The sequence below is a fragment of the Dryobates pubescens genome, chromosome 5 (assembly GCF_014839835.1).
Source record: "Dryobates pubescens isolate bDryPub1 chromosome 5, bDryPub1.pri, whole genome shotgun sequence".
NCBI lineage: Eukaryota > Metazoa > Chordata > Aves > Piciformes > Picidae > Dryobates > Dryobates pubescens.
In genome coordinates, this window is record NC_071616.1 from 29,602,758 (window position 1) to 29,628,067 (window position 25,310).

Genomic DNA, 25,310 nt, shown 5'->3' on the forward strand with positions numbered 1-25,310 from the left:
ATGTGGACAAGATCTCAGTACAAAAATAATTTTGGTGAGAAGTACTACATGCCAGTTGTGTTGCTTGATAAAAGCTCACAGACCACCATCAAGGACCACTCCATAGCCTGTGATGTGACTAGATTACAATCTAGAAGCTTCGTAGTTCTCACAAGGAGTTTTCCATTGTCTTATATTTTGTATTCCATAAAAATAGTAATTTCAGTTAAGTTTCCTTTAGGGGCTTCTTTGCAAAAAAGACATATGATTTGCCTGTAACCCTCTTAAATCTGTTAAAAGTCAGACTTCTGAAGAGTGCATACTCTCCTTTTGGAAAGAGATTGATTTTATTCTTGGAAAGATGGGAGGTATATTCACAATCTCTTCTAAGACAGTACTGATGGGAAATGTATTTCTTAAAACCACAGAGCTCACAAGACATAATCTGTCTTTTACTGCGTGTGCTATATTTATATAGCATGCATCTATGCTGCATGTACAGCAGGATTATTTTAATGTAGTCAAAGGCAGGAATCCCATTCTATTTTGCATTAGAAGTGATCTGTAAAATACTGATTACAGCTTTTGAAGAATTTTAGAGTATTTTATATTATTTTTTGGTTTTGTTTGACAACATAGTACAGACTGGGACAGAGGGAAGTGTTAGGGCTTACACTGAAATAAATTCGTAAGCGGTGTGCTTTCATTTAACTTCGTACATTTTTGATGACAACTTTTTATACTCTGGAAATTACACTGTGATGGTTGTACAGAACTCTGAATGTTGTGGTAGTGTGGTGGTTTTGGAAAAACATCAGTCCTACAAAATGAGATATTCAGGTGAAAAATTTTGTGCATAGTTTAGCAAATGACACGCTATTTTGTAGCAAATTGTTGTCTACAATAACCATTTGGCAAATCTTTGGAATTCAGTTAAATTCTAATCAAACTTTTTCCCCTGGGCTAGATTAGATGGCATTGGACAAATTATTTGTAGAAAACCAGAGGATTCTGAATGCTGTTAGATTCTGTCATCTCCCCACCAAGACAGGTTGAGGTCAAGTATATTTTAATTAAACTATGAACATGTATGCCTTGCAACACTTAACCTTTTAAAATTATTTTGAGCCAGGGATCTGTAGTTACTGGAAAAACCTGCTTGTCAAACCAGTCATATATTTATAGCACTGCTTCAAATGTTCATTCTATTTAAATAAGCTTTCTGTTGATGGTGATCATGTCTTTGGCTTAGACGATATCAGGAGAGGAGACGGAAGAAGAGACTTTTAAGCAAAAGGTCTTCACTGCTGGCTTTGGTTAATTTTGCAAATAAGCTCTTTTTTTTTTTTTTTTTTGCTTTATAGGTGGTGTGAGCAATGATGCCATGGATAACTCTAAAATTAGTGAACAACAAAAAAGTGCTCAGAGTTTTGAAGGAGGCAAATTAGATGAGTTGCAGGTTGTAAAGGACCTAGAGGATGAAATAAAAAAGTTAAATCACAAATTGTCTTCTGCCAAAGAAGAAAACAAAGCTCTATTGAAAGAGAAAGAACTGGTGAAGGCAGAACAAATCCAAATAACACAAGAATATGAAAATCTTAAATCTGACTTTAGTGTGCTTCAAAGTTCTGTTGCAGAGCAAGATGCTCTCCTGAAAGAACAGGAGAAGAAGCTGCAATCAAAGACATCACTACCAGAAGATGTTGTCAGACTACAGCAAGCACTCTTAGGTATAATGATGACCATACTTACTTATTCTATTTTTAGTGTATCTTCACAGGTTTTCACTTTTAATGCTCAGAATTTATTTTAAGAATCTGAAACTAAATATAAGAATATGTACGATTTTTAAGTTGCTGAATTAGGAAAGCGTTGCCCAATGAGGTAGGGGTAAGCAGAGAAGGAAACATAATCAGGACTAGTGTGATTATCATTGGAATTTCTGATTAGGTAGGTAATGATGTCTGCTAACTGTTTGATAAGTTTTTCTTTCGAATTAAGTAAAAGCCTTAATAGAAGTTGTCTGGGTAAATTTTTAAAGCATGCTTTTTGTGTGTAAAGGCAGTCTGTTGCTAGTATCTTCTCCTTACAGAAATGCTGACATACTATCTGTTTAAGATCTATACCTCTAGAAAATCTTTTAATAGTGCATAACTGACACACTGGAGTACATAAGTCCTTCTAATATAGCCTCAGTTGTAAGAATAATGCTCGGCATGTGGTGATTGGTGTATTTGAATCTTTAAAGCTCTGAGCTTTATAATCTCAAAAATACTGAGAAACTAGTCTCTTTGGAATAGCAGAGTTCTGTTGGAGCAAGGTGGGGGAATGATTTGGTTTTGTTGTTTGGAAAGTAGTAAAATTATGGGTTGTTTTTGTTTTCTATTACAGAAGCAGAAAATGAAATAGCAAGACTTTCAAATTTAAATCAGGTAAAGCAATTCTTAAGTAAGCCAACAGAAAGGTTGATAACAGTAGTAACTGATTGAAAAAATCAGTTACTATACATTGGCACATACTATGCTATGGCACTGTACATTTTTTGGAACATTTACACTGGTACTTGATAACCTCATAATTGTAGATTAGTTATGTGAGTACAAACGGAATTAATAGAAATGATACACCTTGCTTCTGAAACTCTACAGCGTACTCTGTTAAAGAAAACCAGTAGAACTCTACCTGTCCCATTACTGTAATGTACATTTTTAAAGTATTAATATGACATTCTGTGAAGTTTGTCATTTTTCACTTCTACTTTGGCACATACCATATTTTTTCACTATTAGCAGTTGTAAGATATCTCTCTTCTTCCATATAGTACATTCCATCTTACTGATGAAGTTAAGCGGTGGAACATACGGTTTCTCTGGAACACACCTTTAGATATTGGGAAGACTGACTTAGTTCTTTACAAGGCTTGAGAGATTTGGCTTAATTTTCCTTGTGTCTGGTGGAGTTTTTCAACTGGTGCCTTCGGTGTTTTGTATTCAAGAGTTTTCAAGGCATTTTCCATGAGGATACTGTTGAGGTGTCCTTGATTGAAACTTGCCAGGCAGCCTACTATATGTTTAGGGTATCTCTTGGCGATAAAATAGTTTATCCCGGAGGTGACTATTACTTTACATGTCAGACCATATCTGTTTGTGCAGTAATGCAAATTGTGTTCCTAAACTTCGTGATGAGAAAATAAGTGTGTGTGAATGGTACAGACAAATACTTCACAACCAAAAATTTTTAATTGGGATAATATTTATGTAGGCTTAGAGATTCTAACATAAAAATACATGCTTTGCTTTTAATTGTTGAGTGGGGAGAAAGAAACTATTTTGAATCTGAACAATTTATAAATTTCAGCAAGAAAAAGTCTAATGTTTGAATTATTTCTATTTTTTGTCACTTAAGGAGGGACTTGAGAAGGAATTGACAAGTGCACAACATAAAAATGAGGAGATTCTTTCTGCAAGTACTGAGGACCAGAATTCAGAATTAAGTCAGTTAAGACAAGATTTGCAAAGAAAAGAGCAAGAATTAAGTGAAAGTATTGCTGAAAGAGAAACATTGATAGTGGAGTTGGAAGAACTAGACAAGCAGAATCAGGAAGCTAATCAGGTAATAAATATTACAACTAATTACTAAACTGCTAAAGTAAATTTTTAGATTTGTATGCGTGCATGTTTATCTGTGGAGTTGATCTTTGAACATAGATCACAAGGAAATGTGTTATTCTTTGAAGCTTAAAATGTATTGGGACCAGCGTTTCTTGATAATTTCCATCTCCATTTGAACTTAAGTGTAAGAAACTCACTTGTTATGGACAAAGAAATAATACTTCATGTGACCTATCAATGTTACTTTCTGAAGTGCAGTTAGATACTATTTCATTCTTTCAAGACTCTTGATTGGTTTTGTTCTGCTAATATTTTGATCAGTGTTTTGTGACAGTATGCATAAAATGAATGTTTTCTAAATTTTTCTTTCTTCCCATTATTTTCAATTATGTTGAATAATTAAGCTACTTTATTACCAGTTGTTCACAATAGAAGCATTTATGGAGCAAAAAAAGGTCACTGATTACATGTAATTAAAGTGGAATGATACCTTCTGATATATTTGACCTGCGAACATACAGTTGCAAGTTTTGTGGAATTGAGCATTCAGAATGTTTTCCTATTAAATGAATCCCTGCATGTGTATTTAACAATAAGCTCAAAGAAGAAATTTGAAATAGACTATCCAGATACGCATTCACTTTTAATTAGTTATTTTAAATTCAGTGCCTCTCTGTTTTTAAGTAATGGGTGTTTGCTTCATACCTATTCCAACTGCCCTGATAAACTCTGATAGTTCTTTTTCTTAAGTTGTTCTCTTTGTGTTCCTTGATTTAGGTAGTTACGGTTCTTCTGAGGGAGATGGTCTTCTTTGCTTTAATGAAATGTAATCTATCCCTACTTGGTATTTGGTTTTAATTAATGTAGCATTGATTAGTTGATACTACTTGTTGACTTCCACTGGCAAATAGGAAGCATTTATGCTTCCTCTCTATTTTTTGTTGTTGTTCAGATGATAAAAATTAATGAACTGCATCATTTGGCTCATCCTTCTCTCCTAATTAATTCTTATTTGTGTTTATTTCAGCATATGATTGCACTGAAAGAGCAGCTGTCAAAACAGCACACAGAAACTGATAGTATCATCAAACAGCTGAAACTTGACATAGATTCTGAAAGAAAGAAAGTATCAGAACTGGAAATTGAGAAGATGGAAACTATTAAGGAGTTAAATAGTCAGAAAGAAAAACTAAGCCAGTGTTCATATGCACTTAATGATTTGCATATAAGTAAGCAGCAACTCCAAGATAATATTAAAGATCTTCAGGAACAATTAAGGAAAGCCCAGGACTGTAATTCACATAACAGAAAAGAAATGGGAGAATTACAGCAGAGACTAAAAGAAAGAGAAGAGGAACTTTCTGTATCCTTGAGCAAACTAACAGAAAAAGGTAGTCAGGAATCTAACTACATTTGTCAAGATGTGATTCTGAAAGAAAAAGAAGTAGAAATTTTAAAACTACAGAAGGACATTTCAGAAAATAAACAACTAAGTGAAGACTTGGAGAAATCTCTGTCTGATCTCAGAACACAAAATGGAAAACTGATAGCAGATATTGAAGAACTAAAACAGGAGTTAAGTAATACCATTTCTGAGAAAAATAAAGTTTACTTGGAAAAAGATGCTGTTGTGGAGGCTTTGAAAATGGAAAAAAGGCAGTTAGAGAGCGAATTGAACCAGACAGAAAAGAGGCTTTTGGAACAAGCACAAAAGTATAAGCAGACTATTGGGGAATTATCCAATGCACGTAGTATGGACACCACTGCATTGCAGCTTGAGCATGAGCGCTTAGTTAAACTCAATCAAGAGAAAGACTTTAAGATTGCTGAACTTAAAAGGAGCATTGAGCAGATGGAAACTGACCATCAGGAGACAAAAGAAATGTTGACTACTAGCTTAGGAGGTCAAAAGCAGTTGACAGAACTCATAAAGGAAAAGGAGGTATTTATTGAGAAATTGAAAAATCAAACTTTACAGGTAAAGCAGGAACTTGAGGAATATATGAAAGTTTCAGTAAAGCAAGATGTCTTAAAACAAAATTTGGAGGAAAAAGACAGAAGTCTTGCAGTCATGAAGGAGGAAAATAACCACTTGAAAGAAGAAATTGAACGCCTTAAGGATCAGCAAAGCAGATCTACACCTGCGGTTGAACCTAAAACTCTAGATATCATTATTGAACTTGAAAGTGAGGTCACACAGTTAAAAGTGATAAAGAATAATCTTGAAGAAGAAATAGAAGTTCACAAAAAAACAATAGAAGATCAAAATCAAACAACAGCACAACTTCAGCAGTCTTTGCAGCAACAAAGAAAGGAAATAGATGAGTCTAAATTTCAGTGTGAGCAAATGAATGTCACACATGAAAGACTTTCTTTGGAGAAAGATGAGGAAATTAAAAACTTGCAGAAAACAATTGAACAGATTAAAACTCAATTGCACAAAGAGAGACACATTATTCAGACTGATTCTTCTGATCTCTTTCAGGATACCAAAGTTCAGACTCTTAATGGAGAAAATGGAAATGAAAAACATGACTTATCTAAAGCTGAAATTGAAAGACTGGTAGAAGGCATCAAAGAAAGGGAAATGGAGATTAAGCTTCTAAATGAAAAGAATGTTTCTCTAAGTCAGCAAATTGATCAGTTGTCTAAGGATGAAGTTGGCAAACTTAATCAGATCATTCAAGAGAAGGAAATGGAAATACAAGCTCTCAATGCTAGGTTTTCCTCAGCTTCCTATAGGCAGGATGTTCTTTGTCTTCAGCAGCAGTTGCAAGCTTACGTTGTGGAAAGAGAACAAGTACTAGCAGTTCTAAGTGAAAAGACAAGAGAAAACAGTCAGTTAAAAACAGAATATCGAAATATCATGGATATGGTTGCTGCTAAAGAAGCAGCTTTGGTAAGGTTGCAAGAGGAGAATCAAAAGTTATCTAATAGATCTGAAAACAGCAGTGAGGACATGTCTAGAGAAACTATTCAGAATTTATCTCGTATCATTCGAGAAAAGGATATTGAAATAGATGCTCTAAGTCAAAAATGCCAAACTTTATTGGCTGTCTTGCAGACATCAGGTACAGGGACTGGCAATGGCTCAGGCGGTGTTAACAGTAACCAGTTTGAGGAACTTCTGCAAGAACGTGATAAATTAAAACAGCAAGTAAAGAAGATGGAAGAGTGGAAGCAGCAAGTCATAACCACGGTTCAGAACATGCAGCACGAATCAGCTCACCTTCAAGAAGAGCTGCACAAGCTTCAAGCACAGTTTTCAGTTGAAAGTGACAGTAATTCCAAGTTGCAAATAGATTATAATGGCTTGATTGAGAGTTATGAACAGAATGAGAAAAAGCTGAAAAGCTTCAGTCAGGAATTGGCACAAGTTCAACACAGCATAGGACAGCTTCATAACACCAAGGATCTTCTCCTGAGTAAACTTGATTTGGCAACACCATCTGTGGCAACAGCTTCCACCATTTCACAGCGTTCAGATGTTCAATACAGTACTCCTGAAGTACTCAGCGATGAGTCTAAACTGCTTCAAAAGGAGTTGAAACAGCTGAAAAAAAAGTTGCAAGAAAAAGATTCAACTATCAAGACTCTTCAGGAAAACAATCAACGGTTATCTGATTCTGTGGCTACAGCATCAGAGATTGAAAGAAAGAATCAAGAATGGACTGAGTCAGAGATGAGACAAATCAAAGAAAAACATGATGTCTTACAGAGGTCTCTTAGGGAAAAAGACATATTAATCAAATCTAAAAGTGATGAGTTGCTTTCTGTGAGTGAAAATCTTAGCAACAAAGAAAATGAAAATGAGCTTTTGAAGCAAGCTGTGACTAATCTTAAAGAAAGAAATTTGATTTTAGAAATGGATATTCGAAAGCTGAAAGAAGAAAATGACAAAATAGTTGCACGATGTAGGGAAAAAGAAACAGAATTCCGAGCACTTCAGGAGACTAATATGCAATTCTCAATGATGCTGAAAGAGAAAGAATTTGAGTCTCACTCAATGAAGGAAAAAGCTCTTGCTTTTGAGAAGTTGTTAAAAGAAAAAGAACAGGTATGTGCATTCATATCCATGAATGTCTTATAAAATTAGCAAAATAGCAATGAATTTTTGTGTATATCTGGCCATTAAGCATTTGTTTGAAATCAGTTTGTAGCTCCGTACTGTGTTACATACTTCAACAAAGGAATCTTTCCCTTGCAAAGTTAAGAAATTAGAAGTCAGCAGGTGAGTAGTGTGAGTAGTATTTGATTAATAAAACCAAATAATTGAAGCTCATAAATATTAATGATAAAAATAAAGATTGGTTTACTTTTATCCAACATCCTCAATAAAAGTAACTGCTTTTACAACCACCTATGAGAGAAAAGGTAAAGAGCATTCTCAAGTTTCAAATCACTGAAAATGCATTCATGTCTATGTGTGAATTCTGTGTAATTTACATACACTTCTCCTTTATATGCTAATATAAAGTTCTGGTAAATCACATGTTAATTTGGAACAATATTCACTGAAATTCAACATACGAAAATACGGACATTGCTGTGATTCACTGAAGTCTAATCTTTGAGTTCACCTTGTAGCTTGTTTTAACAGATTTCTCCATGTTTTTGTCTTTGAGTTCAGTCAAGCGAGCTACCTAGGCTGATGCTTTGTGTGTTCATGGCCTGATAAATGGGTATCACAGGGAAGAGATTCCAGGCACATAAGGAAAAGTAAAATTTTCAGGTGTTACACAAGTGTCTGAGTCACTATGTACATAATGCATATCTCTTGTCTAATGATAAATAGATTTATTCATGGCAGTCAAGTAAGACAACGCATCTGTATAGTGTTTTTCAGCAATAATTTTTGCTCTATCTTATGTGAATAAAATAACTTCAAAGTAATACTTTTTTCAGAATGGTTTTTTCCTATGCTGTAGGGCCAGGTGTGTCCTGCTCTTTTCCTTGTGAGATCAGTACTGCCTTTATGCTTTTCTGTGCAAAAACTATGTCTCCTTTGGTAAAACTATTTGCTTCATTTGAAATGCTTATTTGTGTCTTCAACAGGGCAAGACAGGAGAATTGAATCAGCTGTTAAATGAAGTTAAATCCATGCAGGAAAAGGCTGTTACGTTTCAGCAAGAGAGAGACCAAGTCATGGTAGCACTCAAACAAAAGCAAATGGAGAGCAGTGCTCTGCAGAGTGAGGTACGCCCCCAAACAATTTACAGTTGCAAGAAAGTGAAAATAATAAGAAATTGCATCTGTAGTGTTTTGTGACTATTTTAAGTAACAATCACTTGCAAAAAGCATTTATAATCGATACATGTGCAGTGTGCTTCAATGGACATCTTTGATGTTAACTTGTTTTTGTGAAAGGTGATAGTGTGACCAACTGAAGCTATGTCTACACAGATACAGCACTTGCGTGAGAAAGAGCAGCGCCTAAATCAAGAACTGGAGAGGCTACGTAATCACCTTTTAGAAATGGAAGACTCCTACACACGAGAAGCTTTAGCTGCAGAAGACAGAGAGGTCAAGCTAAGAAAGAAAGTTGTAGTTTTGGAAGAAAAACTTGTGTCTTCATCCACTGCAGTGGAGAACGCCAGGTAGTGTTTTGATTTTCTACGGTAGTGGCATTGGCTCTAAATATCAGAGCCAGACTGGTACGGATGCTTTATTTTACTGAATTGCCATTCTGTAATATGCTAAGCACCTGAGAAAACAAAAATTATGGGAACTGTTATTAATTACATCTCATGCACTTCCAACTAAAGTATTGGGGGTTTTTTGATTGCCAACATTTTTTTATGAAACTTACTTAAAATCTGCTGCTGGATTTTGGTGGTTTTTTGTTTGGTTGTGAGGTGTGTGGTTTTTTTGGTTTCTTTCTTTTCTGTGTGGTGATATCTGTTATTACCTTCATAAATGTATTTTATTTTCATTAAGTCATCAAGCTACTCTGCAAGTTGAATCTTTGCAAGAGCAACTAAACCTGGTTTCCAAGCAGAGAGATGAAACAGTGCTACAGCTCACTATCTCACAGGACCAAGTGAAGCAGTATGCATTGTCACTGGCCAACCTGCAGATGGTACTAGAGCAATTCCAACAGGGTAAGTTTTGTCAGTTGCAAAGATTGTAACAAGTCTTTCTTAACTGAGATAGTTACCATATTTTGGTGCTTTTTCGTTATTAGTTTCCTGGTTTGCTTTTTGATAGCTTCAACTTTAAGATTTGTTGTCTTTTAAAATCTTCTGAAAACAATTCTGGGCCTGTGAAAACTGCTGGTCAAGATCCCATTTATGAAATTTGAACTCCCCCTCTGCCTCTTGAAGACCTTGTTATGATTCAAGATTGGTTTGTTTTGATTTATGTTTTTAACCCTTTAGAAGAAAAAGCGATGTATTCAGCAGAGCTGGAGAAACATCAAAAACAGACTGCAGAATGGAGGAAAAAAGCAGAAAGCTTAGAAGAAAAAGTTGCATCACTGCAGGTGGGTGTGAAACTGAATGTTGATTCTTTACTGAATTTTCTCATTGTTGGTTTCAAAGAATAGATCAAGTTATTATAATTGTTCTCTTCCATGGAGAGGAGGGCAATAAAAGATCATCAGCAAAGTAGCATTCCTCTGCTGAACATCCATTTTCTCAGGATGTTTACAATCCATGTACTCTAAAGAAAAAGTCATTGAAGTCTCTGAATCTTTTATGTTTGGGCTGTATTGTATTAGTGTAATTGTTATAGTGAACACCCTTGCTTCTCTTTGTTTCCTACTCTCTATTCAGGAAAGTTTAGGAGAGGCAAATGCTGCACTGGACGCAGCATCAAGGCTTACTGAGCAGCTTGACATCAAAGAGGAGCAGATAGAAGAGCTTAAGAAAGAAGGTAAGTACATTTTTTAATCTCCACTTAAAATATTCCAAACAGCCTAGGAGACAATGCAGTATTCATAGAAACTTAGCAAATTTCATCTTCTATGAGGAAAAGAATAATTCTGTGCTACCTTTTGAGGACTCATATCTTTGTAAAGCAAATTTGAGAAAACAGGTTTACATGCTCTTAGGGATCTTTCTCAAAGGAAAGCTTTGTAGTATTTGGGTTTTTCCTATAAATACCAGTGACCTTGCTACAGGTCTGTCAGTGCCTTTTAGAAAAGTTTGTAAGATGCCAAGTGCTGTCAGATTTCCCATTGTAAGTAACTGTTGTATTTGACATAGACACGGAAACACAGCCTGTGTGCTGTTGGTAAGAAATGGGGGTTGGTCTCTGCTTCCAGGCAACCAGCACCAGAACAAGAGGACACAGTCTCAAGCTGTGCCAGGGGAGGTTTAGGCTGCATGTTAGGAAGAAGTTCTTCATAGAAAGAGTGATTGGCCATTGGAATGTGCTGCCCGGGGAAGTGGTGGAGTCACCATCACTGGAGGTGTTTAGGAAGAGACCTGATGGGGTGCTTGGTGCCATAGTTTAGTTGATTAGATATTTGGATGATAGGTTGGACTCTATGATGTCAAAGGTCTCTTCCAACCTGATTAGTTCTGTTCTATTCTGGTCTGTTCTATTCTGTTCTATTCTATATATAGAGGGCTCTTGCACAAATGTGATACTATCTAAAGAGAGATTATGTGGAAGATCTTGGACACATCTTTAGGTTATATTTGTAGATAGCATTTCCAATAAGCTTTCTGATTGCTTGTATTTAGAAAGGTCATTTTGTGATTCTGTGAATGCTTTGGAGTGTGGTTTCATTGGATTTTGGTTTTTTTTCTATCACTGAAACACAAATTCTGTAAGAGATGCATATAGTCTTCTCTTTCATAAACAAGTTTAACATTAAAACTGTGGGAATGACTGAAGAGAGCAACCTTTTGCTAAAAACATACTGTTTCAGTGTCTTTCTGTTTTATGGTCTTACACTCTTCAGTCTAATCACGTGGTAAAAACTGGAGAGTAATTTCTATCCAATGTATTTGAGTATCAAACATCATTAAGATTTATAAGCTCAGGGACTCATGAGTAGCATATGGTCCCCTTTTTTTTTTTCCTTAGCTGATTAATTTTCATCAGAAAGCAGTCATAACATTAACTAAAGCAGGACTTAAGACTAATAATAATTTAGCTGGATTTATGTACTTGTCTTGGCCCTGACTTGTGATTTTGTCTGCAATGTTTTGTTGAACCAAGAGGGAAAGTTACTTCTCTGTCTACAGTTGCATGGCATTTCTGATATGGGTGAACATAACAGGCTTGGCTCATGAGAGAATATTAGACTTCTGGGTTTTTTTATTGTCTTCATCTGTCGGTTTCTCCTCCAGTTTTCCAAATGAGTCCTGTTTTCTCTTTCCCTCTCTTTCTGTGGGTCACCATGTTTTGCTGTTATTGCAACATCCTCTGTTAAGGTCATGTTTTCTCTGAGAACATGGGATTAATCTAAAAACAGAGGAAAACTTGTAATTGGTCCCTGAATCAGTTTTAAAAAAGGAGCTTGAAGACCAAAGGTTTGCTCACTCCTTATGGCTGTTTAACAGCATGCACTTTCTGGTTTGGGGGTTTTTTCCCTCCATGTCTGTGGGCAGTTTTTTGGTGAATGCCTTTAAGGCTTGCTGGATGAAAACCTGGATCATTTCTGCTGGGTACAGTGGTAATTCTTGCTCAGAACATACACAACTAGTTATGCTATTAATTTTTAAATTATAATTTGTCTTATTCTTGAAATAATTAATATTTTCTTAAAGCATACTTGCTTTAAGAAGTTGGTGTGAAAAGTCACTTGAAAGACCAGAATTTCAGCAAGAACTCTACCAAAAAGTTATGACATTCCTAGTATGTATTTGAATGTCTACTTAAATTTAGTTGTTTCTAAGTGCAATTTGGCTTCCGAGTGGGTGTCGTAGGAGTGCTCCCTGAGCTCACATAGGAATTTTACACGCTAAAATAAATTTCAAGCCTTTGATTGGGTTTTTTTGACTGCCTGACCTGTGTATCTCTGTATCACTACAGGCATTCCTAGCATAAGTTTTCAAACACCTCGGAATGACACTAACGTGGGTATAGCCAAATGTGGCACTCTCAAATGGGGAGCTCTTCAATACTGGTTAATTCTGATTACAAACCTTTGCATGCATAAGAAAGCAGGAGAAGCTTGCAATTTGTGAGAAAAAAGAATCTTGGAATCTTATGAAACTATGCTGTATTGGCAAGCGATTTACTTGTCAAAAGTAATTGAAAAGGAATTGTTGCATAAAGGAAACAGCACTTTAAAGCTGTTGTAGAATAAATCATCATTTTTAGTGGGGGGAAAAAAGGACCACTCTGTTTTCTCTGTTTACACAAGAAAACATACAATGTCTTATTGAAAATTTGCCAAATACATTCCCAGACACAGTTTTGTTGGCCAAATCTTTTGAGAGGACTTTTTTATGGATTTTTTTTTTTTTTTTAAAGGAGAAGTGATTTTAATAGAAAAGTCTAAAATGTACCAGATGCATTTTTCTGAATTGCCATAAATGATTAACAAACAATTGGAAAGGATTGTAAATGTCTGGTCCACAGCAATCCACGATGAATTTTGGCTCAGGACATGTGTGTTATTCAGTCTTTTCATAGACACAAAGTACGTGACAAAGTCGTTTTCAACTTTCAGATTCTGTTTTAGAAGGAAATTTTCAATTTAAAAAATGTGTTTAATGATAGAGTTGCCTAGTCATGCTGAGTAGACTATAGCTATGTAGCTGTCCTTAAAAGTTGATCCTTTCTGATACAAAATATTTTTGCCAGGAAAAAAATGGAACACAATAATGTTTAATTAAAATTACTGATTGATACCTTTGTTTTAAAATTCAGTGTGTGAATAAAAATTGGAAAATAGCGTGTGATTCTTCTGCTTTGTAGAGCAAGAGCAACAAAAAATGGACTTAGAACTTGTGTTCAGATTCTGCTTATCCTTATGTGACATTGGTAATTTAATATTTTCAATTTGTTTTCACTCTGTGGAGACCCTAAGAGCTCCTGTGTGTGTTCCCACAACTGTTACCTTTCCGTAACTATATTCCAAATGTTCCTTCAAGTTTTCGGTCGTGTCTAACCACATGCACAAGGCATCATAATTTCAAGTAAGATTAAACTGCAGAGCCATGGATTAATTCTCCTGTGCCTCACCTCTGGGTTTTGAAAGGTGTGCTGAAGGACAGTCACATGCACTAAAATTTGTTCCAATAATATGGATATAGTCGTTACAAGAAATGTTCTTGTATAGTATGTATTATTTCATTTGTTTGAATAAGAAGCCTAATCCTTGGGTTCCTTGATCATGTCTTAGTATGACAGTTATCCACACTCTCTGAAATTCATATTTGTGAAGTAAAATGTTTATATTAAGAGGTACAAGTCATACCAGGTTGTATCCATTTCACAGCCTAGCTCTTTGATGTACATGCACAAAAACGCTGCAGGTTCTTGTGGAGTTATTGGTGTCAACTGAGAACCATGTTGTATCAACACGGTTGTGGCATGCATTTATTAATGATGGAAAGTCATGTGGAAACTACAGTGGAATGTTTTTCGTGCATCCCAGATGATTTGAAGGGTCTAAAAAGTATAAAAGTCGCTTTTCTTACAAAAATGCTGACTTCTTTTAGAAATCAGCTGCAAGATAGGTACAAGGAAAATGTATCTTTTGTGGAATTTGTTTTGGTTTTAAATTTAGTGCTTTTTGTTGGCATGAGCCCAAGAAGTTTTAAAATGGTAGGGAAATTAAGTTGATCAGCAGTTTTTCCATAGGATTTGGATATAAGCATTCAGTCTTACAGAGGAGGAAGAGAACAAGCTCTTAATTTCTGCTTGGTTTACTGTAGGGTAGAGTTGGTTTTCACACAGACAGCCCATGTTACACTTTCCATGCTTTTGTGTATTATTAAGACTAGTACTTTTAGTTGGAAACAAATACCTTCAAATGCAGAACTCCAGTTTGGTGAAAAATTGTATTTTTGCTCTCTTGAGGTGCAGGCACTTGTAGTTTATCCTACAAAGAACTCTTTGTATCTTGTGGTTTTGGTGTTGGTTTGTGTGTGTGTGGTTGGTGTTGTGGTTGGTTTTGTTTGGGGTTTTTTTTTTGGTTGGGTTTTTTGTTTGTTTTTGTCTGAGAACATTTTACTGCTAGTGTTCTGAAGTCCTGCACTTAGGGTTTTAATCGAGATTTTTTTTTTTGGTAGTGTTTTTTACTCTATGGTTTTTGTAGAAACGTGAACGTCAGCTACTTCTGTCCAGTTTCTAGTGGATCTGAGGTTTTATAAAGTAAAACTTTAAGGGTTTTCTAATTTTTATTATAAGCTTTACTTTTACGAGTTTTGTGGGAGGTCAGAGGAAGCTGGGCTGCTGGCACAGAATGATTTGGGTAATTGGGTGTATCCTGTATTTGAGCTAACAAGTAATTCATGCTAGTGGAATTTTACAACTGTAGCTGAATTGGTGCGTGAAGTTACTGCAGAAGAGTTAATACAACAATATCATACCATGGCTTCTTTTAATTACACGGGCCACTACATTTATCTCTCTTATTAAATACTCTGATCTTGTGAGGCTCAAGTGTGTAGGTAATAGACAAATCATTGATTGATATCAGAAATTTCAGAAAGCTGAAAAGTTACAGCAGTAGTAAATGCAGAATCTAAACTCCTCTGTTACTCTTCTAATAGTTCTTGGTTTGGGTTTGTGGAGAAGAAAAATAGCTAAAAATGTCATTATCAATGTTGTGGTATTCTAGATGAACGGATTTCATTTCAGCCACTACAGAACAGCTGTAGTGGAGCTGGTGTGCAAAAAAAAGAGGCAGGAAATCAGCGTAGTGACTCCTGGCACACTCTCAAACAAACTCATTTGAATTAACACATAATACTGGACTGTTCACTTAAGTTGCAGGCTATAATGGCTGACTGAGCATCTCCGTTTCGTCTTTGGTTCATGGTAGCTGTGGCATTTCATCTCTGTATTCCCAAAAGTATGGGGAATCTGGCATAAGCCTCTGCAGTCTTTCGTGCCAGTATAGAATTGTGTAGCCCAGCACTGGTTATAGGAGGCATTGGGGTGGCCTGGTGTGCCATTTCAAGAGCTTGCATTGGTTAACAGAAGCTGGGAAAGGTCCTAACAGAAGAGACACAAAACATGTTGCTCTGCTAGCCAATAATTCTCCTGGGAGTCCTCTTAGTACTTCAAGATTTGAGCATCCTGATGGAGTATGCAGAATAGTTGGCTTTAGGAAATATTTTAGGTTAAATACTGAGCTCAAAAGATCTGATGTCAACATGCAGTTTGATCAGGTTATGAAAAAGGTTGCCATCACAGGACTAAGGACCTTGATCAAGAGTTTTTTCCATTTCTGTTACTTATATAGAACAAAGCAGTACATCAGATCTTCTGCAGCTGATCTATTTCCTGTGTGTTCCTGCATTTAGTGTAGCTTCAGAAATTTGATCTTATAAATGAAAATAATAATCACTTCAGTTGACACTTTTTAGTAAAGAATCACATTGATTTTGGTTGTTCTTTTTAAAGCACCCTGGAATATTTTTTAAGTGTGTATTAATAGGTTTTGCAATAAAGTTTCAATTTTTGCTTATTTGCTGTGATGTTATTTTTTTATAGGTGAGATCAAAAGAGAAATGTTAGAAGATGTACAAAATAAACTACTGAATCTTATGAACAGCACAGAAGGAAAAGTGGACAAGTAAGTCTTTGATGACAGACTTCATACATGGTTTTGGGTTTTATTCCTCACATTGTAGAGATATGTTACTGACTCAGTTGCAAAAGCAGTGTAGAACTGGGCTTCTGTATGTGATCTTAGAATCATGGAATCAACAAGGTTGGAAAAGAAGTCAAAGATCATCAAGTCCAACCTGTCACCCAAGACCTCAGGACTACTAAACCATAGCACCAAGTGCCACATCCAATCCCCTCTTGAACACCTCCAGGGACAGTGACTCCACCACCTCTCTGGGCAGCCTATTCCAATGCCTAACAACTCTCTCTGTGAAGAACTTTCTCCTCACCTCCAGCCTAAACCTCCCCTGGCACAGCTTGAGACTGTGTCCTCTTGTTCTGGTGCTGGTTGCCTGGGAGAAGAGACCAACCCCCACCTGGCTACAACCTCCCTTCAGGTAGTTCTAGAGAGCAATAAGGTCTCTCCTGAGCCTCCTCTTCTCCAGGCTAAGCAACCCCAGCTCCCTCAGCCTCTCCTCATAGGGCTTGTGTTCGAGGCCTCTCACCAGCCTTGTTGCCCTTCTCTGGACACATTCAAGAGTCTCAATGTCCTTCTTAAATATCTTGTAAATATACTTGGATTAGTTTGATGTTGTGTGGTAGTTGTAAACAGTAATTTTGATTTGGTAAAACCAGTGTATACATCAATTTGGATTACTGACGTGTTTCTTACGTAGAAGAACACTTCAGTGCATGAGCTCTGCAGATGGAGATAAGCGTTCTTAGTGAACTTCTGTTACAATGTCTGAGAAGTGAGCAGCACGCCCTTTCATGTAGCTGCCATCACCTGGATGTTGTGAAAATCTCTTACGCTGTTGGCTTTTTGTTGGCTTTTTTTTTCACCCAGTAGGACCAAAAGAGGGAAAGAGGGGTAGACAAATGGCTTCCCTTATCCCCTTCCTTATGTCTTGAACTGGGAGTGTACATAGGTACCTGTTTAAATGCTCTCCTGAGTCATGATCTTGGAATAAACATTTTCCTTGATCATAGTCCTTACATCAAAACTTGCTTATATACCATTCAGTTTCATCTTAGTGCATACAATATTTCTAGTCCTGTCCAAATCAAAACTTACTGTATAAGAAATATTTTAACTTGTATGGGAAGGAAATGGGTGAGGTATGCTTTTAGTTCCTTGTATTACATTGCTTTATTTGGATTCTTGTAAATTAGGCAAGAGTGTGAGGAATAGGTGTGTGTGGATATTACAGTATCTGCTGTTACATAAAAGCACATTGTATAACAAGCTTTCTTTGTTCTGCAGGCTCCTGATGAAAAATCTCTTTGTTGGACATTTTCATACTCCAAAAAATAAACGTCCTGAGGTGTTAAGGTTAATGGGAAGTATCTTGGGAATAAAAAAGGAAGAACTTGATCAGGTAATACTTTGCAGAAAGTTACACTTCTTTTTTCACTTGTGGTACCTTGACCTGAAAACAGAGTGGCTTGCTACTTAACTAAATGTGACTGTCCCTGTGCTTACTGTGGGAAAAGTGTGGGCTTTGTTCTCTCGTCTGAAGTAATTTTTTTATGTGGGACATATTGGTCTTAATGGAATCTTTTGATAGCATTGTTATAATAGAATGGATCTCATTTTCCTGAGGAATGCTACTGCAGATAAGAAGGGATTTAACTGTTGTGCCTAACAGCTCTAATACATCAGTCAGAGAAAAGTCATCCAGTTTTGTATGTGGCACTAGGTATTGTGAAGAAATAAAAAGCCAAGTTTTTAAACTGTTGGTCTCTGGGAGGCAGAGAAGATTTTGACAGTAATTGAATTTTTTGTTTATCTGTAGAATTCCCACATAGTTATGGTGAATAAATATAAGGAGCACAGTGTTGCAGTTTCTTTTCCCTACTGCTTTATTTTGGTTTCCTAACGTCTTTTTTTTTTTTCCCCAAATACTTTCTAGCTGTTATCTGAAGACCAAAGAGGAGTTACGAGATGGGTTACTGGCTGGCTTGGTGGAGGAGCTGGGTCAAAGAGTGTACCTAGTACCCCTTTGAGGCCAACTCATCAGAACGTTTTTAATAGTGTAAGGATTAATTGTGCATTCTTTGTGTTTGAGTGGGAAGAATGGGGCAGTTGCATGTTAATGCTGATGTTTGGTTTGTTCAGCTTCACTGACTGATGCTGCTGTGCTGCATTATTTGTCAACTTTCTGTAACTGCTCTGGAATAAGGGTGTTTTTCTTTCACTAAACAAATATTTAGGCATTGATGACAGTGATACAATACTAAATGTTGGACTAATACAGAAATCCATGTACTGTTTCACTGATTCCTGGGATCACTGACTTCTTAGAGTATGAACCTTATCTTGCAGACTGTGCTGCAGGTTAAATACATGTGTGAGAATGGAATTCTGCAATACTCAACAGCATAGAAGAGCATGATACTGTGATACTGTATTTTAATGATCATGTTCCCATGTGTCCTTTAAATTTCATTTGAAAAGCTTTCTCAGCTAGTGCCTCTTAACGTACAGCATATAAAGTTGATGTTTCAAGCTTTCAGATACTGTAAAGCAGCAGCTGTCATAGCATGGTCCATGGGAGCAGTTAATGTATGGAACTTCCTCATTTTGCAGACCAGTAAAGATAAAGCACCGAGGGATTGAGCTTTTTGGATTAACTCTGATCTTTTTGCTCATTGAGCCAGAAAAGAAAGTAGGGAATTCTTGTAAATGATCTGGAAGTGTAGGGATTGGGTTTTTGCCCACTAAAATCCTTCAGGCACTTAGACCACCAGAGGATTGTAGTTTGATTTAACTGTGGATGTATAGGAGGAAAACTAATGCTTTTGCATGTATAGTACAGGCTTTACTAAGCACTGTTTTACCTTGTCATGCTACTGACACCTTAATTGTTCCATGATTCTTTCATTCAAAACTTTCTGTCAAACAAAGCAATGGGTTTTAGAGAAATGTTTAAGTTTAATGTGTGTCTGGAGGAAGGATTTGCTTGAGCATGAACACAGGAAATCCTTTGATGTCGTTAACAGCATGGCATTCTTGAAACACTTGGCTTAAATCAGTAGTGGAACCATGATGGAATTACATGCGTTGTCTTTAGAGTTTTTCCTTTTCACATGAATACCACTTAATGAGAGGACAAAAAAATGAGTGTTTTAGGGAGGAAAAAAAATCATTGTACCAATACACAATTCTTTGGAGGCAGGTTTTCGTTTTATGCATATCTGTATTTTTTACTTACACACTTTTCAGCAGAGCATCAATACAATACAATAACTTCTAGTCTCTTGTAGTCTTTTTCAGAATTGTTTGTGAAATTCCTTGAAACAGAATCTCGCCCAAGCCTTCCTCCACCTAAGCTCACTGTTCATGATATGAAACCTTTAGGAGCAGCAGGAACTGGTACTCCATCCAGCAGCCAAATGCAAGGTAACATAACGAAAGAAAATTTGAATCTTTACACAGAGTACAAATAACTAAATCCAGCACTTTCAAGGGGATTTCAGAACTGTGTGTTACTTCACTTGTGAGCTATGAATTTGTTTTCTTACCCTCCCCAATTGCCTACTTTCTCTTCTTTTTTTTCCTTTTTCCTTCATCCCTTCTTCCCACTGCTTCTATCTATACCATGCTTCCTAATATCTCAGTACAGAAGATTAGAGAGACAAAATTCCCTTTGATATGGAGAGGCTTTAACAGCACCTGTTAGAACCACACAGATGCTGTGCAGACAATTCCATGCAGTATATCAGTGAACCCTACACTAGCAGTAGTAGTAGTACCTGTCAGGGTTGGAAGGGACCACAAGGATCATCTAGTTCCAACCGCCCTGCCATGGGCAAGGACACCCCACACTAGATCAGGCTGGCCAGAGCCTCCTCCAGTCTGGTCTTAAACACTCCAGGGATGGCGCCCCAACCACCTCCCTGGACAACCCATTCCAGGGCTTCACCACTCTCATGGTGAAGAACTTCCTCCTCACATCCAGCCTGAATCTCCCCACCTCCAGCTTCATTCCATTTCCCCTAGTCCTATCACTACCTGATATCCTGAGAAGTCCCTCCCCAGCCTTCTTGTAGGCACCCTTCAGATACTGGAAGGCCACAATTAGGTCACCTTGGAGCCTTCTCTTCTCCAGACTGAACAGCCCAACAGATTTTCAGCATCCCTGTTGATCAGCTTGGGTCTCACTGAGTGAAGAATTGAAGTTATACCAATCTGTCTGGTATGTAGACCTGGTTGCTCAGAGAGGACTGACACAAAATCAGTTAAGTGTATGGCCTGTTTTGAAATGTCTGTAAGATGTGCATGAGTGTTAACTTTGATTTTTTTAATTATTTTTTTTCCCTAAGGCAGAGACCAAGTAGGCTTATATTATGCACATTGAAATTCTTTAGACAAAACTGTATTAATGTAAGATTCAAATCTTCAGTTTAATTGATTCCGTTTGTACTTAATTTTTTAACATGCATTTAAGGCTTCACCTTGAGTTCTGTTGCTTTGCAAAGGCTTGGTTTTGATTGAAACTCTTGACTGTAAACTCAGAAAAAGAAACAAAAAGCCCACAACAATCCCTGTGTCTAGAAGAACTAAATACTTGGTTCTTTTTATCCTTTCAGGAGCCAAATTGCTGGCTTATAAATCTAGACAGCCACTATGATTCTATGGTTATTTATATAGTTTTCATTATTTGGATACTTTTAAGTTTTTTCCTTCTAGAAATAAGCCACATGGTAGCAGTTTTTAAGTGCTGGACACGAATGCCAGTATAATATCCACACAAATGCATTTGTGAGAATTGGGATGTTCACATGATGAAAGACCTTTTTTAAAACAAAAAAAAATCTGAATAACAACACCTACCCAATCAGTAAGATCCAGGAATGTCAGTTCAGTTTCTGTTCTGCATCCAGCCTGAGAACCTTGCACAAGTTACATCTGGAGCTGAGTGAGATTTTGATGGGGAAGGTGAGGGAGGGATAAGGCAATTTGTTAGTATTTTTGAAAAAGTTCATGAATACTTTGTTGAAACTAGAATGTTGTCAGAATTTGACAAATGAGTGAACATTAAGTATTGTCTGAACTGTGTCTTGCTGTGCATAATGTTTATTTGCAGGAGTTTGCTGAGGCTGGGGAAACTGACAGTATGCCTGAGGGGGGGAAGCCTACCTGTGTGCTGCTTGGTAGTGTATGCATGAGGGCTCTTATGCCTTTGTGTGGTACTGGAGTCAACATGACAGATACCTCCTGTCTGGCATTGTATGCTTGGAGTGAACCTTGGCAAAGGGTGTTTGTGTTGCTTGTCACAGACATCTGTATATTTTTTTTCAGGTAACCTGAACTGTACTGAATTTCAGCGGCCAGCAAGCACAAAATGGCTGGCAGGTCCCAGGACTGCCCTGATCTTTAAGTCAGTCTTGTACCTGGTGCCCTGAATTGTAGACATAGGAATTTTTTGACAAAAGAAGCAATGGTAGATGAGATCCAAGATGAGAAAAGATAGAATGAAAGTCTATGGGAGCATCCTTAGTTTATGGCAAGATAGGATTTCCATGTTCAAAAGTTCTCATTATAGGACTTACTTGTGAACATGCTGTAAAATTTCATATACTTATGAATGCTTTCTAACAAAGTGCTTTTGTTGCTGAATTTTGTTTGGTTTGGGCTTTTTTACATTTCAGATTCTGCAGTTTCGGGTAGAAGCAGAAGACCAGATGCAAATCCATTTTTAGCGCCTCGATCTGCAGCGGTTCCTCTCATAACACCTGCTAATAGTTCTGGACATCTGCTTATGAAACCTATTTCTGACGCATTGCCTAGTTTTACACCACTGCCAGTGTCCCCTGATGCCAGTGCCGGAGCTGTACTGAAAGACCTCCTAAAACAATAGGTGATCATATATCAGTATGAAGATAGTAGCACTTTAAAGAAAATGAGAACACTATGCTGTATATAATTTATCACAACGAGGCCTTCTGTAAAAAGTCATATACTTGTTTGACATTGTATCTTGCTTTGGGGTTTCTGTTGTTGTTTTGTTTGGGTTTGTTTTGGGGGTGAGGGTTTTTTTTGGTTGGTGGGGTTTTTTTCGTAATTAACCAGTGCTTTTGAAATTCTGATGGTGGCATGAATAACTGCCTTTATATTGCAGGCATTCATTTTGGGTGCAGATTAAATCAGGTTAAACTGAGGAAAAAAAATGTCTATCTTGTTGCTAGATTGTCATAAGACCAATAGGAGGGGTATAAAACCTTAGTTATTCTCTCAGTTGTTTCAATTATGCACAGACAATATTTGCTCCTTGGTGTTGATAGCTGCTTTTCCATTAAAATGATTCGCCATTGGCAGTCAGCCTTGAAGAAACTGCCCAACACCCCCCACCCAGAGTAATAGCTGCTTTCAGCAGTCAAACCCCTCAGCACCAAGGAATGAACTGTGGAAGCAAGTGCTTCATTTTCTAGAGGTGTCCATGTGATGGTCACCATGGTGTCCATGTGGTGTGTAATTTAACAGAAGATTGGTTCACTGTAGCACTCTCAATGGCATAAGATGTATATTTGAGAGACATTTAACCTTGCAGGATTTCTTACATCCAAATATAAGCTTAAAACTTGAACATATGTATAGAATTGAAAGGGAAGAAGATGCTTACTTATCTCAAATGTGTAAATAGGTCTTTGTAAGACCAAGGCCAAGGGCAATTATTCTGTAAATTTTGCTGTCGAACTTGTATGCTTTGTTTAGCAGACAAAGAATGCAGTCGCATACTAAAGGATAAAAGTCACCTTGCAAATGTCATGTTCATAATGAATCTGAGATAAAACTTCAGCTTAAAAAGTGTAATTTCTAAATTTTTTTTATATGCAATTCCTTGTTTAGTCAGTGTTAAGGTAACTGTTGTGCAAGTTCTATATTAGAACTGTCAACCTTTACTTCTCATTTTCATTAAATCGTGGATTAAATTGTTGCAAGAGTTATATTTAAATAAAATTAATTGCTGAAACTTGTACAGAATCAACCAAAATAATGCCAGAAATCTTTGCATTTATTTATGTAGAGGTCAAATAGTGAATTTCTTTCATTGCCTTGAAATTTATCAGAGTGTTTTTATAATTACTGGGTTTACCTTAAGAACTGCTTGAATCCCTTCTCTCCCCTATGTTAAATGTTTCATGGAAGACATATGTAAATTTGGAAGTGGACTGACCATACTGAATTTTAATTGTAAATTTTTTACTCCATTATGGACAAGGTAATTAATTTGGCAGTTTGATTTCTGAAAGGATAGCACACACAGTATACCAAAATAAATTCTGCATTATGTAATAAACGTAATGAGAATTTGAGATTACCTTGTTTGAGAACATTTCCATTTGGTACTTCAAATGTACTTCTTCATTTAAACTGGGCTGGAATAGGTACTTATTTTTCCCTTATAATAAATACAAAGAAAATGGAATTGAGATGGTTTCTGTGCAGTCTCTCATGTTCTTATGTCAAAGCAGAAGCAAATACTTAGTTGTTATAGTACGTAAGTCATAATTTTTAAGTTACAAATGGACTTGTGCTGTTCACTATCCTCTGAATAAACTAACTGAGCAGATCTGAACTTGTGCAATTTTTTTGTTTAGTTGCAAAGAACTTGTAAGTGTTTCTCTTCTGGGAAGCTTTACCAATACCAATAAATCAAACACAGTAAAGCCCTTTCTTTCTGCATGCTGTATATCAGCTCCATTCATACAGTAAGCTGTGAGTTTGAGGAAGGAAATTTTAAACCAGACTGTTTTTGAAGAACTTTAGAACTTCTCATTAAGCTTCTTCAGAGAGAGAAGAAAATGCTCTGCAGGAAATACAGAAGAGGCATCAGTCCTTAAGTCCTAGGAGGTCTGTTTAACTGCAGAGAAAATCCCTGTGGCTTAGAGGTTTCTGTTCTAGGGCTTATTCCACAACAACATTGGTGGATTGTGTTGCTTTGTCAGAAATAAAATGTGCTCTGTGTTCCAAGCAGTACTTTCCCACTGAAAAACGTAGAACAACTTCATTGCCTTGTTTCTCTCCTTTTTTGTTAAACTGTTTCACAGACTATTATGAAACCTTCAAGAGCTGTATTGAAAGATTAAGATAAATTTTTTCCTCTAATTTTTCTTGTGTGTTTACTTTGTGCTTGATAACTGTTTCGTATATATTTACCTTACCAGTTTCCCACATGTGAGTATGTGACTCATGCAGCCTATGCTTTTCATTGTGTGGATCTTTCACACAGCAGCAGCGGTGGTGGTGGTGAAACACGTTCTCTGGAATTTATGAGCAAGTGCAGTAGTTGAAAATTTCAGTTCTTCATTTAGCTTATTTGTTCCCTTTCACCTTGCTTTTGCAAGGTAAGAAAGAGTTGTTGGTTAGTTTTAGAGGTAAGGTAGCAGAATACTAGTATTCTAGGAATTAATTTTGTGACCTTGATATAAGGGGAAAAAATAAAAGTTAAAATTTTCTGTCCTCTTCATTAGGGTCTCACATTTTGCAGTTCTTTGGTCATCCTGCATCCTGTGCAAGGAGAAGGAAGTAACTGGTTGATCTTTCTGGTTGTTACTGTAAAAGCTGCACAGTTGGTTGGTTGGTTGTTTTCAATTAAACTACTGCATTAAACTACTTAGTCACAGCCATGTAACTTGTCACACTCTAGTGACCAGTGTAGAAAGCATTTGTGGGATTTTTTTAACCAAATGTCAATTCCCAGCTTGCCTGTTATTATTATTCATGTTCTTAACCCATTTTGCATAGTTACTAATAAGGCAGGCTACCTGGAACATAAATAGCAGTGCCTGATGGATGAAGAGGAAGAGAGAATGGAAGATCATAGACTCACAGAATCGGTAAGGTTGGAAAAGACTCGGAGATCATTCAGTCCATCCTATCACCTAACACCTCATGACAAACTAAACCATGGCTTCAAGTGCCACATCCAATCCTCTTTTGAACACCTCCAGGGACAATGACTCCACCACCTC

The 25,310-nt window shown here is 36.7% G+C and overlaps 1 protein-coding gene across 1 annotated transcript in view; it reads left to right on the forward strand.

Moving 5' to 3' along the window:
- Window positions 1–22,354, forward strand: part of TRIP11 (thyroid hormone receptor interactor 11) — a 29,747-nt gene extending 7,393 nt beyond the window's left edge. The window contains exons 7-20 of the mRNA XM_054161905.1: window positions 1,344–1,709; window positions 2,371–2,411; window positions 3,385–3,591; window positions 4,618–7,647; window positions 8,646–8,786; window positions 8,994–9,187; window positions 9,528–9,691; window positions 9,968–10,071; window positions 10,364–10,463; window positions 16,215–16,296; window positions 17,596–17,710; window positions 18,245–18,367; window positions 19,599–19,734; window positions 21,987–22,354. Coding sequence (XP_054017880.1) covers window positions 1,344–1,709; window positions 2,371–2,411; window positions 3,385–3,591; window positions 4,618–7,647; window positions 8,646–8,786; window positions 8,994–9,187; window positions 9,528–9,691; window positions 9,968–10,071; window positions 10,364–10,463; window positions 16,215–16,296; window positions 17,596–17,710; window positions 18,245–18,367; window positions 19,599–19,734; window positions 21,987–22,195 — 5,012 coding nt within the window. The 3' untranslated portion in view covers window positions 22,196–22,354. The remainder of the gene's footprint in view (window positions 1–1,343; window positions 1,710–2,370; window positions 2,412–3,384; window positions 3,592–4,617; window positions 7,648–8,645; window positions 8,787–8,993; window positions 9,188–9,527; window positions 9,692–9,967; window positions 10,072–10,363; window positions 10,464–16,214; window positions 16,297–17,595; window positions 17,711–18,244; window positions 18,368–19,598; window positions 19,735–21,986) is intronic.
- The last annotated feature ends 2,956 nt before the right edge of the window (window positions 22,355–25,310 follow it).